We start from the raw sequence: 17,646 nt of genomic DNA on the forward strand, positions 1-17,646 counted from the left end.
AGCTCAACAGACAGGCAGCATCTGGGGAGGGAATGGACAGGTGAAATTTCGGGACGGCACCCTTCTTCAGACTGAAGTCCCGGTTTGAAACATCACCTTTCGATGTTCTCCAGACATGTCGCCTGACCCACTGAGTTACTCCATCACTTCTTGTCTTTATTACGTCCATCACTTATTTTGTCTTTGTTTCGACTTCTTTTTATATAATAATAATAATAATAATAATAATAATAATAATGGATGGGATTTATATAGCGCCTTTCTAGATACTCAAGGCGCTTGAGTATATATATATAGTGACCAGAACAATTTATTCAATTTTGCTCGAAAAAGATCTTGAGGGGTACTTGGTCAAACAATAAAGAATAGATAGAGACACAAGAAACTGCAGATGCTAGAATCTTGAGCAAACTACAAAGTGCTGAAGGAACTCAGTGGGTTAGGTAACATCTGGGGAGGGAATGGGCAGGTGACCTTTCGGATAGGTACCCTTCAGACTAAAGTCCCGATCTGAAGCGTCACCTACCCATACCCTCCCCAGTTGCTACTTGACCCGCTGACTTCCTCCAGCAGTTTATGTTTTGAATAAATAGTATTGAGTCATAAAAAGGAAATTATGAAAAAGTGACCAACAGTTAAGTCAACCAAATAGAATTCAGGTAATAGCTTAAAGGGGAAGAGGGAGTGAGAGATAAGGAGAGACTGTGAAGGGGCAAGAGCAAGAATTAGATGGGGGTCGGGCGTGGGGGAGAGAAGAGAGAGATTAAAAGAAGCATAAAGATGTGATGCAGAAGTAGCAAATATGCTATAATTGCAGAGATCTCAAACTGCTTTAGGGCTTGTGAGAGTTTGTGTGTGAGTATCAGAATGTTTAAACCAGGAACCAGTGTAGGTCATCAACACAAGGGTTCCAGGTGATTGGAATTTGCTAAAGGTTGGTATAAGGATAGAGAGTTTTGGAAGAATACCAGTGTATGGAGGGTAAAAAAAAGAAGAGTTCATGCATATTAGAGGGTTAAATTCACCAAGATTAAGAGCCTGGTTGAGGGTTTCAGAAGGAACTGAGAAGAGTAGTGTGATTATACTGAAGTGTGGGTGGTTGGTTGTGATGAAGTGTGGCATGCAATGTGATCAGTGGCGCATATTGGTTGGAAATGAAAGTGGTAGGAACGAAGGTTTATACCCTTAGTAGGAAAAGATGTGAAACACTATTGGTTTAATTTAGTTTAGTTAGAGTTACAGCATGGAAACAGGTCCTTCGGCTCACTGAGTCTATGCTGACCACTAGCACACTAGGGACAATTTACAATTTTTAGCAAAGCCAATGCACATACAAACCTGTGTTTCGTGGAGCATGGGAGGAAACCGGAGCACCCGGATGAAACCCATGCAGTTACAGAGAAAACGTAAAACTCTGTACAGGCAGCATCGTAGTCAGGTTCAAACCCAGGTCTCCAGTGCTGTAAGGCAGCAACTCTACTGCTGTGCCACTGTGATGCCCTGCACCCTTCTGCTATTGTATTTTATGGTATTTTAGGTTAACACCAATTAGCCGTGAAGTGTCCTGATCCTAAACGTCGCCCATCCATGTCCTCCAGAGATGCTGCCTGACCCGCTGAGTTACTCCAGCATTTGTGTCTTTTCCTTTAGTAAACCAGCATCTGCAGTTCCTTGTGTCTAGCTGAGACATGTTCTTGTTTATTATTCAGGTTGGTTACATTGAAAATATTAACTAGCATTTCCTTCTCATCATCAGATCGGATAAGTGATCATGGGAGATGTTAAGATTGCTCAGACTAGCACACGTATTTCCAAAACAACTCTAACTTTGGAAAGGCCTCAAGTGGACACATACCCCCCTGAAGTGCCGGTCTTCACGTTGCCTCCAAGGAATGCTCGCATTCCCATCAATGGAACGGCCAGGTTTGATGGAAAGGTATGGATGTCAATTATATATTTCAATGAAGGTGGCACGGTGGTGCAGCGGTAGAGCTGCTGCCTTACAGCGCCAGAGACCCGGGTTCGATCGTCTGTGTGGAGTTTGCACGTTCTCCCTGTGACCGCGTGGGTTTCCTCCATGTGCTCCAGTTTCCTCCCACATCCTAATGACATGCAATTTTGTAGGTTACTTGGGATATGTATCATGTGCAAGCAAAGAAGAACAGCTTACTTGGGCATCATGTTCCACACAGACATTGTGGGCCATAAGGCCTGTTCCTGTGTTGTACTGTTCTATCTTCTAAGAGATACACTCAGATGAATGCAGTGTGTTCTTATTTACTAAACTTTAGCAATTTTCAAAAATGTTGTTGATGTCTGTCCCACGCAAAAAGCAAGCTTTTGGAAAAATCAAGGCGAGAACCTGAATTGTTGATGCTGGTCACATTAAAGTATAGAAGTCAGTATAAAACACAGCAAACTGGACAAGCTGAATCTTGCATTAAATGTTGTACTCTTTATCCTTGATCTGTGCAATGTGGATGGCTAGATTGTATTCATGTATAATCTTTTCTTTGATTGGTTAGTACTCAAAGAAAAGCTTTTATCATGTGTAGACAGCTCAATTATAATTATGTGCAGTCTTTCCGCTGACTGGTTTGCACGCAACAAAAAGCTTTCCACTATACCGCGGTACACGTGACAATAATAAACTAAACTAAACTAAACCTGAATACTATAAGCATTCAGCACTTCCCACAATTAATTAAACTTTTTGATAATTAGGTTTCTTCACACTTCCTATCACTTTGGTTCATTATTTAGGTATGGAATGCCTGAGTAAGTAGATATCCAACATGTTTTTATTAATCTACATATTACTACGACTGAATAGGATAATTGCTGTAAATATTATGGAGATCGCACCATATTACTTTCTGGCTTATCTGTCCCAACATTGTTTGTGTTCTGTAATGTTGGCTTCTCTAACTGTGGGCATGTAGACACTTGGCTTTTCCAATTACCACAGATATTTACAGCAGTTAACAATGAAAGACTTAGCAGTTCAGCTTTCCAGCATGTGACCTGTATGCACTTTATCTAACAGCAACTTACATGCTGTCTTAGAAAATACAAAATGGTTTCGGAGAAAGCTTCAGATAATTGCTTTATAGGGCGCACATGTATTTAGTACGTTATTGCCCATCAATTCAGGTCATTACAAATGCATATCGGGGAACATCTCTGCTAATTTAAACAGAATTGCAAAAATAGTTCAATAAAAAGCAGCATGTTTCACATTATATAGGACAGGCAATATACTGCATAACATTACACTGGATTTAGCTGGGATATAATGGTCTAAGTCAGGCAATGGAAGAGGATTAAATGTATCGTGACATGACTGTGGGTGATTAAAATTTTAATGCCCACAAATTACAATATTGCCTCAAGCAAAATTCCGTAATGTGATACTTAGAATTTTGTTATTGCAAATAGTATTGAAAATTCTCTAAAAGCAGTAGTGCAAATTCTGATTGACTGACAAATCCAACAGGAATATTCTTATTTGGTAGAAAGGATATTGTTACGGTGAATTTAAAAAAAAACATTATTATGGATTTTGCTAATCTGATTATTTTATAACCAGGGAGAAAAACTACATTTTATTCAAAGTAGCAGATGAAAATACAGCACTGATTTGTTGATTCAATGACGTGTTTATAATTTTGAAACCTGTTGAATCACTTCCCTCTGGAAGACGACTCCGGACTGTCAAAGCTGCCACAGCCACACATAAAAACAACTTTTTTCACGAGTAGCTCTACTTAATAACCAAAAATCTGTAGCCTCCTTTAGCTCTGGTATTTTATGTAATTCACATGTTTAATCGATAATGTTTTATTATTAATGTTTAATGTTTTATGTCATTCTTGCGAGCAGAGCACCAAGGCAAATTCCATGTATGTGAATATACTTGGCCAATAAACGTATTCATTCATTCATAATTGTGACTGCCGTGCATCAAATCATATGATCTGGTGCTGGGACTTACTTTGTCTCCAGAGCATGTAAGATGACATTTTGTCCAGAACTAGAAGTTCCAAGTTTTTCCTCTCTTCCCCATATTACCAGGACTCGAGAACCTGAGTAAGAGGAAGAGATTGAGCAGGCTAGGACTATTCCTTGGAACGCAGGACGATGAGAGGTGATTTTATAGAAGTGTACAAAATCATGAAAGGAATAGATCGGATAAATGCACAGTCTCTTGCCCAGAGTTGGGGAATTGAGAACCAGAGGACATAGGTTTAAGGTGAGGGTGGAAAGATTTAATAGGAACCTGAGAGGTAACTTTTTCACACAAAGGGCAGGGGCCGTGGAGCGTTTTTGAAAGTGGGGGGGGGCTGAGCGATCACTGATCACTGGCCTTGGGGGTACCCAGCAAGAGAGTGGGGCAACCGAGTGGGGGAGGCTGTGGGAGGGCGGTAGGGACTTTTTGAAATTTGATGTATTAAAATCATGTTTTAGTGCATTGTAGAAGTATGATTTCAATGTTTTTTGATTGAAGTATTTTTAAGATAATGTAGGGCCTACATGAGAGATAGGAGCAGGTGATTATTATTTCTGTTATTGCTCGTCCTCCAAAAACTGGAGGATAATGATACAGGCCTTCCTCCACCTCAAAATGTGGGGGGATATATCCCCCATTCCCCCCCCTTGGTTGTGCCTTCCACGGTACAGAAAATTAGACAAAAAAAACTTTAAAATGTGTTATAATTTCAAGTGGGTTTTTTTTGGTTGTAGTTGGAAAAAGGGGCAAGAAATAATCATAACATTTCCTGATTTTGCAAAGTCATACAAATTTTGTTTTGCTCGGGGGGAAAAACCAGAGTATTTTGAAAGTATGCGTTCTCCTTTTGACGTATATTTCATTTTGATTTGAATTTAGAATCATCAAACCATGACATTAATAAAGGGGGTTTATGTTTGTGAAAACATAACTTTTTTTAAAGTAAGACTTTCAAGAAATCTAAAATGCATTAGAAATATACATATACATGCACTGAGTCTTTTGCCCAGAGTAGGTGAATCGAGGACCAGAGGACAAATTAAAGGTAAAGGGGAAAAGATTTCATAGGAATCTGAGGGGTAACTTTTTCCACGCAAAGGGTGGAACAAGCTGCCAGTGGAGGTAGTTAAGGCAGGAACTATCCCAACACTTAAGAAACAGTTAGACAGATCCATGGATAGGACAGGTTTGGAGGTATGGACCAAAAGCAGGTAGTGTAGCTGAGACATGTTGGCGGATGTGGGCAAGTGGGGCTGAAAGGTCTGTTTTCACACTGTATCACTCTATGACTACATTATACCTCCACCATGCATGAATTCTTCAAAATAGTAAGATTAAACGAGAACTTACCAGTTTGAAGTTTGATCTTGATTTTATGAGGAGTTACGATGAGCGATTACGTGAAGAAGGGCTGTCCGTCTGCGTGCGCGTCAATCTTCAAAGCAGCGGTGTTAAATCACAGATAACTAAGAACACCTGAGAATAGTAAGATTGTGAAAAAAACTATAACTTCCATGTGACCTTGATAATATGAGGGTGGGAGCGGTGGGCACGTAATCGCTCATCGTAACTCCTCATAAAATCAAGATCAAACTTCAAACTGGTAAGTTCTCATTTAATCTTACTATTTTACTTCGGAGTCACGTGAGTGACTACGTGAAGATTTCAAAGCTCTGTGATTTTACGCCGGCTACGAATCCAGGCGTCACACACTGAATGGATTGATCATGGATGAGATTATTGTTAAAGCATTCAGATATAACGTAGTTAGTAACGACACTGATTCTTTAAAATAAAGAAAAAAATAAATGTTTTATTTGCTTCCCCTCCAAACCTGTGGGAAAGCTAGGTAACAGAACTTAAGATGGCACGAGCAAATACCCCTGGTCCGATTATGGGTTTATTATAAAACCGCTGGAACGTTCTTTCGTTCACCCATCCTGCAGCTGCTAGGATGTCATCAAGGGGCACGTCCATCGTTCTTGCTGCTGACGTAGATGCAGCCCTGGTGGAGTGAGATTTAAAGATATGAGTATTTATTCCCGCTACCACCATTACCTCCTTTAACCATCTGGAGATAGTTTGTGTCGCCACCTTTCGGTGTGGTTTCTTGTGGCTGATGAGGACCGATTGTTCTGAGCCTCTGAGGTTTTCCGTGACTCTCAGGTAGTGGTGTAAATGTGTTACCAAGCACAATCGTAGGTCCTCTGGATATGCCAGGAACTGGATCTTCATCCCTGGCATTCCTGGCCTGCTCTGTTTGATCAGGTCCTTAACAATGAATGTTATATTATTCGTGTTGCTGGTCATGTAGTCCAGTCATAGTTTTTGTAGTGTCTGGACTCTTTGGGCTGTTATTAGCGCCATCAGCATAACCACTTTCAATGTTAGTTTAGACAAAGATAAGGTCGTTGGCTGTCCCCACTGACGAAGTAAGGTCAGTACCATGTTCACATCCCATGTGTCCGTGTACCTAGGCCTTGGGGGTATCGAATTGTAAATTCCCTTCATGAATTTAATAGGCCTTGTGGGGTCCGAATTGTAAAGGATCCCCCGTGCCATGAATTTTTATGTACCGGCCCCATAGGGACCCAAAGATGGGGATCTGAATTTGTAAATCACCTGGATTTTATCGCCCGTGCCCTGCCTCCAGTATCAAATAGGAGGATAGTGCACATCTGGCACTGTTGATTACGCTATAACTTAATTTATAGTCATAGTACAGGGTTGATAGGAACTCCAAAGATTCAGATTCAGATTCAGATTCAATTTTAATTGTCATTGTCAGTGTACAGTACAGAGACAACGAAATGCATTTAGCATCTCCCTTGAAGAGCGACATAGCAAACGATTTGAATAAAAAATAAATAATAAGTGTCCGGGGGGGGGGGGGGGGGGGGGGGGGGGGGGGGTGATTGGCAGTCACCGAGGTACGTTGTTTAGTAGAGTGACAGCCGCCGGAAAGAAGCTGTTCCTCGACCTGCTGGTTCGGCAACGGAGAGACCTGTAGCGCCTCCCGGATGGTAGGAGGGTAAACAGTCCATGGTTGGGGTGAGAGCAGTCCTTGGCGATGCTGAGCGCCCTCCGCAGACAGCGCTTGCTTTGGACAGACTCAATGGAGGAGAGCGTGGAACCGGTGATGCGTTGGGCAATTTTCACCACCCTCTGCAGTGCCTTCCGGTCGGAGACAGAGCAGTTGCCATACCATACTGTGATGCAGTTGGTAAGGATGCTCTCGATGGTGCAGCGGTAGAAGTTCACCAGGATCTGAGGAGACAGATGGACCTTCTTCAGTCTCCTCAGGAAGAAGAGACGCTGATGAGCTTTCTTGATCAGAGTAGAGGTATTGTGGGTCCAAGAGAGGTCATCGGAGATGTTGACTCCCAGGAACCTGAAGCTAGAAACACGTTCCACCTCCGTCCCGTTAATGTGGATGGGGGTGTGCGTGCCACCTCTGGACTTCCTGAAGTCTACAATGAGCTCCTTGGTCTTCTTGGAGTTAAGGGCCAGGTTGTTGTCAGCGCACCATGCTGCTAAGTGCTGGACCTCCTCCCTGTAGGCCAGCTCATCGTTGTTGCTGATGAGGCCAATCACCGTTGTATCATCTGCATACTTGATGATGGTGTTAGTACCATGTACAGGTGTGCAGTCATAGGTGAAGAGGGAGTAGAGGAGGGGGCTCAGCACACAGCCCTGAGGAACGCCGGTGTTCAGGGTGAGGGTTGAAGAGGTGTGCTTGTCTAACCTCACAGACTGGGGTCTGTTGGTTAGAAAGTCCAGTATCCAGTTGCAGAGGGAGGGGTCGATGCCCAGGTTACCGAGTTTGGTGATCAGTTTTGATGGAATAATGGTGTTGAATGCTGAGCTGTAATCGATGAACAGCATTCTTACATAAGTGTCTCTGTTGTCAAGGTGGGAGAGGGCGGAGTGAAGAGCCGTTGAGATGGCATCCTCCGTACTCCTGTTCTTGCGGTAGGCAAACTGATAGGGATCCAGTGTGGGGGTAGGCAGCTTTTGAGGTGTGCCAGGACCAGCCTCTCGAAGCACTTGGTGATGATGGGGGTAAGTGCAACTGGGCGGAAGTCGTTGAGGCTTGCCGCAGTGGAGTGTTTTGGCACTGGCACGATGGAGGTGGCTTTAAGGCAAGTGGGGACAACTGCTTGGGCAAGTGACAGGTTGAAGATGTTAGTCCAGACGTCTGTCAGCTGCGCAGCACAGGCACTGAGCACGCGCCCGGGGATGCCGTCAGGGCCAGCAGCCTTACGTGCATTAGTCCTACTCAGTGCCACGTACACGTCGTAGGGGGTGAGTGTGAGGGGTTGGTGATCGGCAGGTAGCACAGCCTTGATGGCTGTCTCTAGATTGTCCCTGTCGAAGCGGCCATAGAAGTGGTTAAGCTCCTCAAGGAAGGAGGCGTCGCTGGATGTGGGGGTGATGTTGGAGGGTCTGTAGTCCGTGATGGCCTGGATGCCTTGCCACATGCGTCGGGGGTCGGAGTTGTTGTTGAAGTGCTCCTCAATCCTGAGCTTATGGCAGTGCTTGGCCTTCCTGATGCCCCTCTTCAGGTTAGCCCTGGATGAACTGTAGGCTCGAGCATCGCCTGACCTGAAAGCGGTGTCCCGTGCTTTCAGCAGTAGCCTGACCTCGCTGTTCATCCATGGCTTCTGATTCGGGTATATGGTCACCTGTTTGAGGGAGGTGACACTATTGATGGTGGAGTTTATAAAGTCCAGAACAGAGGATGTATAGGAATCAATGTCCGTGTGAGAGTCAAGGGTGGCCTGGGCTGCAAACGCCTTCCAGTCAGTGTTTCCAAAACACTGCTGAAGTGTGAAGTCCGCTTCCTCTGACCAGACTTTAACTGTCCTTACAGTTGGTTTAACCCGTCTGATGAGTGGGGAGTACTTAGGGAGCAGGAACAATGAGACGTGATCAGACTGACCAAGGTGGGGGAGGGGGATGGCTTTGTAAGCTTCAGCCATGTTGGTGTAGACTTTGTCCAGTGTCTTGTCTACTCTAGTGGGGAAGGATACATGTTGGTGGAATTTGGGGAGTACAGTCTTCAGGTTGGAGTGATTGAAGTCACCCGCAACAATGAAGGCTGCCTCGGGGTTGTGAGTCTGTTGTTTGCTAATGGCAGTATGCAGCTCTTTCAGTCAGTGTTACTGACATCCGTTATCCGAACTGTGTTGTATGCTATATCGTTTGCATGGCAGAAAGCTTCCCACTTCTTAATATGAGTGGCGTGCTGTTTTTTGGTACTGTCCCTCAATGCCTTTGTGATGACATCCACAGTTCGTTCGGATAATCCAATGTCTTGTAATGGCCTCCTCAGAATCTGCAAACCAACAAATCAATCCGGTCAGAAAGTGGATGGCTGCTCCCTGAAACTGGGTTTACTAGGAGATCTCTCCTCTTAGGTACAACCATTAATGGCTGGACGATGATCCCCAGTATTTTTGGGAACCAGGCTTGTGTAGGCCAATCTGGTACTACTAAAATGCCTGTGGCTTTGTCTTGCTTGATTTTAGTCAAGCATCGGTTTATGAGACAGAATGGTGGGAATGCATAAATATACATTCCTCCCCAGTTTAGGGAAAAGGCATCCACTGACTCTGCTCCTGGGTCTTGCTCCCAGGACACATATCTGGGTAATTGATGGTTTAATCTAGATGCAAACAGATCCAAATCTGGAGTGCCAAATCGTATAGTTATTTCATTGAATACCGTACGATTCAACATCCATTCTATGCCGTGACCCAAATATCCCTCTCGATGCACCAGTGCCAAATAAGGTTAGATAATCTGTCACAGGATACAGATTTTACACCACCCATGTGATTGATATATGCTACCGCAGTAGTGTTATCAATCTGAATTTGAACATGCACATGTTGCATGTTGTTACAGAGAGACTTGAGTCCATATTGTGCCCCCCAACAATTCTAGGTAATTGATTCCATATTGTTGGAGTATAGTTGACTCTGGCTCATTCCATCTGCCTCCACAGCTCCTGGCTGTGTTAGTGTCTCCCCATCCTAACCCGCTTGCGTCGGTTTGGAGAAACACTGATGGACTCTCAATTAAGATTTCCCTTGAGCTGAGTCTTATGTTTGCCATCCACCATTGTAGTTCAATAATGGCTTCAACTGGTAACCGCATTGATTTGCCAAACTGACCCGCATGCAATTTCAATGCTTGTTCCTTGAATGCTGTGAATGCTGGTAATGCAAAGGTCGGTAGCGTACTGCAGGAAAGGCAGCTGCCAATTTGCCAATAGCACTTGCTGTTTGTCTGACAGTTGGTTTGTGTTTTTCTATCAGATCATTGCAGGCTTTCCTCAAGTCTTTTTGTTTGCCTTTTGGAAAAGTCACCAACATGGTTACTGTGTTGATAGTAAATCCTAGATAATCAATTACCTTGGTAGGAGTTAATTTTGATTTTACTGGATGGATTAGGAACCCAAGTTTTTCAAACAGGGTTTTGGTTGCCTTGACTGTTCTTTGGTAACTCCAAAGATGAAAATGTCATCCAAATATGCCATGACTGTGTGATTTTGAGATCTTAGCAGCCCCAGAATTAGTTTAAGTAATTTGGTAAACAGTCTAGGGGCTGATGTCAACCCATTTGGCAGAGTCTTGTATTGCCAATTCCAGGTAAACTTCAAATATCTCCTATACTCTTTGTGAATAGACACCAAATAGTATGCATCTTTTAGGTCAATGCATGCCATATAGCCATTTTTGGAAACCAACTGAGTTGCTGTTCCAAAATTGTCCATTTTAAAGTGTTTGTATTGCACATATGTATTTAGTTCCGTAAGATCCAAAATAATACGGATCCCTCCATCTTTTTTCTCTTTTGGAAAAATATTGGATATAAATTGGTGAGGTTCTGTGTATGACCTCTCAATGACATTATTGTCAGATAGCGTTTCAATTTATTTTTGTATATCCATTGTTTCTTTTTGGGAAAAGACATATGCGCGAGTATTAGAATGTGTTGGTGGAGGTGATAAATTTAAATTGAACTCAATTTTGAATCCTATACTGTGCAGTACGAATGGATCCTTAGTAACCCAACACCATTCTTTTAAGAAATATTTCAACCTTCCCCCCACCTGTAAGTGAGGTTCGTTTGGTATGTTCCTGGAGGAACTGGTTTGACTTACCTCTGTTGTTACTGGCGTCGTGGTGCTGGCTTTCGTCCACGAGGTTTGGGGAGCAGAGCTGGTGGTTGCTCTCTCCTCATCCTCGCTGTCGGCCTGCTGGGGCCTGCCCCTAAAAAAGACCTTGTCTCAGGGGTGAATCTTCCTCCGGTGCCTGGCTCTCTAGGTGTAAAACGCCGAGAGCTGTAGGGGTGGAATCTCGTGGATGGGCCCCTGGGTGTGGGCTGACCTCTTGTTATGAGGCGCACGGTTTTTGCCTCATCATCCAGGTCCCGCACCTGTCTAGAGGGGTCAAGGAAAGAGCGTTCACGTCGTGGCCCTGTTTCCACCAAACTTTCCACCACCACGCACAAGAAGCACAAGAGCGACAAGACAGACACCATTGTATGCAGATGCCGAGAGGTGTGTTCAGCTCTGGCTGAACAACTTCTAATCCTTTGTGTGGACTCGATAAGAAGAAAGACCTGTCTAGACAGGTCTTCTCCAAACAGGTAGTTTGTGGGCTGGGTGTCGCTAGCTTTGCAAAGTGCTGCGAACTTCGAATTTATAGCCGGTTTCATAGCCTCTTTCCGTATACAGTTTATTTCGAAACGGGCATTACATAGCAGTGCCATGGTATCCTGCTCCCGCTCAGTGAGGATGCCTCCTTCCACACCTCCTGCAAACAAAGTGATTCCTGACCCCAGCAGGTTTAACACTTTTTGGAACTTCAGTTCCTGGTTCCTGATTATGGGACCTATTTGTCCCCAAATTATGCGGTTCACCGCTTGTACCTTGAGGGAAGCACAGTTTGATGGTGGGGGGTACCTGTTTAGGGTTTCTTCCATGACAAGATCCTTGAGTTGATGAGACGCCAAGTAGTTGATGTTACTTGCTAGGTCTTCATCCAAGGGTGCTCCCAGTGCTGTGGAGATCGCAACTTTAGTTGATTGTAGGGGTACTTCCTCCAGTCCCCCCTGGGAGTGTCCCCCCCCCCTGTGCTTCCAAACTCTGAGTCCGGGTAATCCCCGTATGTACTTCCCCCTTCCATGGGGAAGACATATTGCTGCCCAGAGTATGAGGCTGCTGGCACGGTCTGTAAATGGGACTCGTGCTGATAATGCTCCTTTCTCCGGAGTTTATCATTGTGGAGCAGCTTCTCCACAAGCTGCTCCATGTGGAAGAGTCGTCCTCAGACGCTTCCCGATGAGGGAGGGTATCCCTCTTCCCCGGACTCATCCTAGTCTACGGGTCTGGCAGACTTATGAGTGGCTTTACGTCCCGCCGGGACCACCACGGTGCTGATCTCCTGCACCAAGTCTGCTCCTGCCAGTTCTAACGCCGGCGGCAATGTCGGCGAGAATGAGCGTCGTCCGCTACCGGGAATGCTGCGGCCTTCGGCAGCTGGTTTCCCCGCGGACCTTCTCTTTGACATTTTTGGGGCTATGAAAGAAAAATTACTTCTTCAGCCCAAACAGAAAGTGCAGGGTAAGTGGTTCAACTTTTCTTACCTGCCGCCTTTTTAAAATCCCAACGGCTGGGAGGTCGCAGTGCCGCTCCCGTCCGTTGTGCGCGTTGCTTTCAGACGTAATGACGCGCACGCAGACGGACGGCCCTTCTTCACGTAGTCACTCACGTGACTCCGAAGTAAAATCAAGTTGTTGAGTTTTATTGCCATATGCTCAAGCATAGAAACATAGAAAATAGGTGCAGGAATTGGCCATTTGGCCCTTCGAGCCAGCACTGCCATTCAATATGATCATGGCTGTTTATCTAATACCAGTATCCCTTTCCTATTTTTCCCCATATCCCCTGATTTTGCTGGCCCCAAGAGCTAAATATGACTCTCTCTTGAAAACATCCAGTTAATTTGCCTCCACTGCCTTCTGTAGCAGAGAACGCCACAGATTCACGACTCTCTGGGTGAAGAAAGTTTGTCCTCATCTCAGTCTTAAATGGCCTACCCCTTATTCTTAAACTGTGAATCCTGGTTCTGGACTTCCCCAACATCGGGAACATTTTTCCTGCAGTTACAGTAAGTGAAAATCTAGCAGGCAAGCAGGATGCTTTCTCCAACCACCCCGATCTGAAGGTCATTATCTTCCACCGCTTCTATCCAGTATTTGGTACCTACTTCCAGCAGCCATTGGTTGTCCTCCAGGATGCACCGAGCCGCAGCCTGGTCCATGCCGGTCACCAGGGCGAATTCGGCGCAGAGATGCTCACGGCAGCGGTGCAACGCTTCCAACGCCTCTAATGGTTAGGGACTCTTGCACTGAGACTGCTCCATGGCCCGAGCTGCAGCGAAACATTCGCCAGACCAGGCTCCCCGTCCGCATCATCTGCTCCCGCCGCTGCTTTTGCTTCTATCCCTCCCTCCGCCCCGGCTCTCCAACACCCACAACCAGGTTGCTCAGAGCACAGCAGCGCCTCGTCCAAAGCCAGAGACATTGAAACATGTCTACCCAGAAAAGTGGGGGGGGGGGGGGGCGGCTGTATGAAATGAGCTGCCAGAGGAGGTAGTTAAGGCAGGTACTATCTAAACTTTTAAGAACATTTAGACAGGTACATGGATAGGACAGGTTCAGAGAGATATGGGCCAAACACAGGCAGGTGGGACTATTGTAGATGGGGCATGTTGGTCGGTGTGGTCAGGTTGGGGCATAGGGCCTGTTTCCACTAGGCTGTATGACTCTATCAGCAGCACACTGAGTGCTGGCTAGACATTGCAGTCATTGCATTCGGCTGTGAACGCTGTAGTTGGCATGGCATCCACATTCCACCTAACATCTTACGGATAATTCCAGCTTCTGATCTCAGCCTCTTTCATTGGGAGTTATTGAATTTAGCCGAGATATGCACTAAAGAATAAAATAATACTTCTGTTCCTGTAAATGTGGTTTGAATTTTCGAATTAGTAAAATTCTATGGATCCTTCCATCTACAATATTTTCTTTGTACAGCTTTTTTAGATTTGCTCTCTTTTTCTTCCTTCTGACAAAGTGTTTGCTTCGAGTCCATGAAGAAAAATGTCACTTTACAATGTGGGGGGCATTGTTATAACATTAATACATCTTAAAGAATAGTTCTCTTCACTTTGGTATAAAAAAGACCAGTAAGAAAGATTGTTTTGATTGAATTGATTGAAAGGGTGCAGCATGGAAACAGGGCTTGTGGCCTATCAAGTCCACGCTGACCATCGATCACCCATTCACACTAGTTCATAGCTTATCCCACTTTCTCATCCACTCCCATCCTACACACTACAGAGGACAATGATCCTAAATGTCTTTGGGATTTGGGAAGAAACCGGATCACTTGGAGGAAACCAATGTGGTCACAGAAGAGATTGTGTGAACACCCCACGGACAGAACCCGAGGTCAGGATTGAACCGGGGTCTCTGGCAAGGTGAGGCAGCAGCTCTACCAGCTGTACCTCTGTGCCACCCTTTAAATTATTAAAGTTATACTCTGACCTGTGATGATCTAGAGGATGATGAGTTCAGGACAGATACGTTTCACACAAACAATATGTTTTGGACAAATGGCAGGCAGTGACTAGTGGGGTACCGCAAGGCTCAGTGCTGGGACCCCAGCTATTTACAATATATATTAATGATCTGGATGAGGGAATTGAAGGCAATATCTCCGAGTTTGCGGATGACACTAAGCTGGGGGGCAGTGTTAGCTGTGAGGAGGATGCTAGGAGACTGCAAGGTGACTTGGATAGGCTGGGTGAGTGGGCAAATGTTTGGCAGATGCTGTATAATGTGGATAAATGTGAGGTTATCCATTTTGGTGGCAAAAACAGGAAAGCAGACTATTATCTAAATGGTGGCCGACTAGGAAAAGGGGAGATGCAGCGAGACCTGGGTGTCATTGTACACCAGTCATTGAAAGTAGGCATGCAGGTGCAGCAGGCAGTGAAGAAAGCGAATGGTATGTTAGCTTTCATAGCAAAAGGATTTGAGTATAGGAGCAGGGAGGTTCTACTGCAGTTGTACAGGGTCTTGGTGAGACCACACCTGGAGTATTGTGTACAGTTTTGGTCTCCAAATTTGAGGAAGGACATTATTGCCATAGAGGGAGTGCAGAGAAGGTTCACCAGACTGATTCCTGGGATGTCAGGACTGTCTTATTAAGAAAGACTGGATAGACTTGGTTTATACTCTCTAGAATTTAGGAGATTGAGAGGGGATCTTATAGAAACTTACAACATTCTTAAGGGGTTGGACAGGCTAGATGCAGGAAGATTGCTCCCGATGTTGGGGAAGTCCAGGACAAGGGGTCACAGCTTAAGGATAAGGGGGAAATCCTTTAAAACCGAGATGAGAAGAACTTTTTTCACACACAGAGTGGTGAATCTCTGGAACTCTCTGCCGCAGAGGGTAGTCGAGTCCAGTTCATTGGCTATATTTAAGAGGGAGTTAGATGTGGCCCTTGTGGCTAAGGGGATCAGAGGGTATGGAGAGAAGGCAGGTACGGGATACTGAGTTGGATGATCAGCCATGATCATATTGAATGGCGGTGCAGGCTCGAAGGGCCGAAAGGCCTACTCCTGCACCTAATTTCTTTGTTTCTATGTTTCTATTAAAAGAAGACACAAAATGCTGAAGCATCTCTGGAGAACATGGACAGGCGACATTTTGTGTCAGGACCCTGCTTCAGAATCATTATCTATGTTCTCCAGAGATGTTGCCTGACCCACTGAGTTACTCCAGCACTTTGTATCTTTTTTTGTAAATCAACATCTGAAGTTCTGTGTTTCTGCGATATGCTTCGGATGTTGAAAATCTAAAATTAAAGCTGATAATGGTGAAACTTTCTCCAGGTGCTATTGTGGCAAAGAAATAGAACTATTATTTAGATTTTCTTAATTCTATTTTTGTTTACTTTATTGTCATATGTACCAATGTACAGTGAAAAGTTGTTGTTGCATGCAAACCAGTCAGCGCAAAGACTGTACATGATTACACTCGAGCGATCCACAGTGTATAGTGCCATGATAACGGGAATAACAATAACTCCATTATTGTTGTTTGAATTGCTGATTACTTCAATGCTTCCTGTTTTTGTTGAAGAAAATTTGAGGCCTCCTTTACGTCAGCAAGTCCAAGCATAGATCAGATAGATCACTTGTGTTCGGGCCACCAAGGCCTGTTGGATCTCCTGGTTGTTAACTGTTTTAACCCCCCTTCCCATTCCCATACTGACTATGCTATCCTGGGCCTCCTCCATTGCCAGTGTGAGGCCACATACAAACCGGAGGAACAGCATCTCATATTCCGCTTGCATAAGCCAACTACCCGATGGTATGATCATTGAATTCTACAAATCCAAATAATACCCACACCCCAGCTGCACCCCAATGGGCACACATTTCTCCCACCAACTCCCACTCCACCACTAGTCACCCATCTCCTTTCTCCTCCTTTGTACACTCATCCACCATCCCTGCAGTCCCTGTTTCCATTTAACTCCTTCCCCCATCTCCACCCCTCACTATCCTACACACTAGGGACAATTTTACATGTCAATTAACCTACAACCCTGCACGTCTTTGGAATGTGGGAGGAAACCGGAGCACCCGGAAATAAAAACCCACATGGTCACAGGGACAACATACAAACTCCGCACAGACAGCACCCGTAGTCTTGATCGAACCCGGGTCTCTGGCGCTGTAAGGCAGCAGCTCTACCCCTGTGCTACACTTTAGTTGTCTTAATAAAAATGTGGGGTTACAGGTAGCCCCATACAAACAAACATAAGGGTCGCTTTACTTTTTGTCTGTTTTTTATTATAATGAACTGGAAAGAATGGATTAAGCTTTTATAAAATTGTAATATGTAATATTAATTTAGTGACAATAACATTTAATAATGACCATTGATATCTAAACCAGTTCTTCGTTTAGTTTAGTTTAGAGATACAGCGTGGAAACAGGCCCTTCGGCCCACCGAGCCCATGCCGACCAGCCATCACCTCGTACACTAGCACTATCCTACACACTAGGGACAATTTACAATTGTCGGCGGAGAAAAACCCACACGGTCATGGGGAGAACATACAGACAGCAACCGTAGTCAGGATCGAATCCGGGTCCCTAGCGTTGTAGGGCAGCAACTCTACCGCTGTGCTACCATTTGAGTAAATTCTAATGGTCTTTTCATGAATAATATTGTCTGAGTTTTGATTAGACACACTTGTCATCTTTATAAGGATGAATAGAAAGTTAAGTGCTCTGATATACACAGAAAGAGATATATTTCAACATGTAAAGCACGGCAGTAAATCCTGAAACTCTATAAAACAGTTTCTCAGATGTGCGTTTGTATTTTCTTCATGGCTGAGGTTTATCATTAAATTACCCAATTTTTACTTCCTTTCATCCATAAAAAAATTCCATTAACATTTACAAAAGTGTGGGTTGGTCATTGGTAAAGTTAACTGATCTTTTCTTTATATGTTAAGAGTGTTTGTAATTTGAGAA

At 44.5% G+C, this 17,646-nt stretch overlaps 1 protein-coding gene across 9 annotated transcripts in view; it reads left to right on the plus strand.

Annotated features, from left to right (window-relative positions):
* LOC129698790 (myosin light chain kinase, smooth muscle-like) overlaps window positions 1–17,646 on the plus strand; it is a 258,392-nt gene that overhangs the window by 87,947 nt on the left and 152,799 nt on the right. For all 9 annotated transcript variants that reach the window (XM_055638067.1, XM_055638068.1, XM_055638065.1 and 6 more), the window contains one exon: window positions 1,757–1,936. In XM_055638067.1, the coding sequence (XP_055494042.1) occupies window positions 1,772–1,936 (165 nt within the window). In that variant the 5' untranslated portion in view covers window positions 1,757–1,771. The remainder of the gene's footprint in view (window positions 1–1,756; window positions 1,937–17,646) is intronic.

This window comes from Leucoraja erinacea, chromosome 7 (genome assembly GCF_028641065.1).
Source record: "Leucoraja erinacea ecotype New England chromosome 7, Leri_hhj_1, whole genome shotgun sequence".
Classification (NCBI taxonomy): domain Eukaryota; kingdom Metazoa; phylum Chordata; class Chondrichthyes; order Rajiformes; family Rajidae; genus Leucoraja; species Leucoraja erinaceus.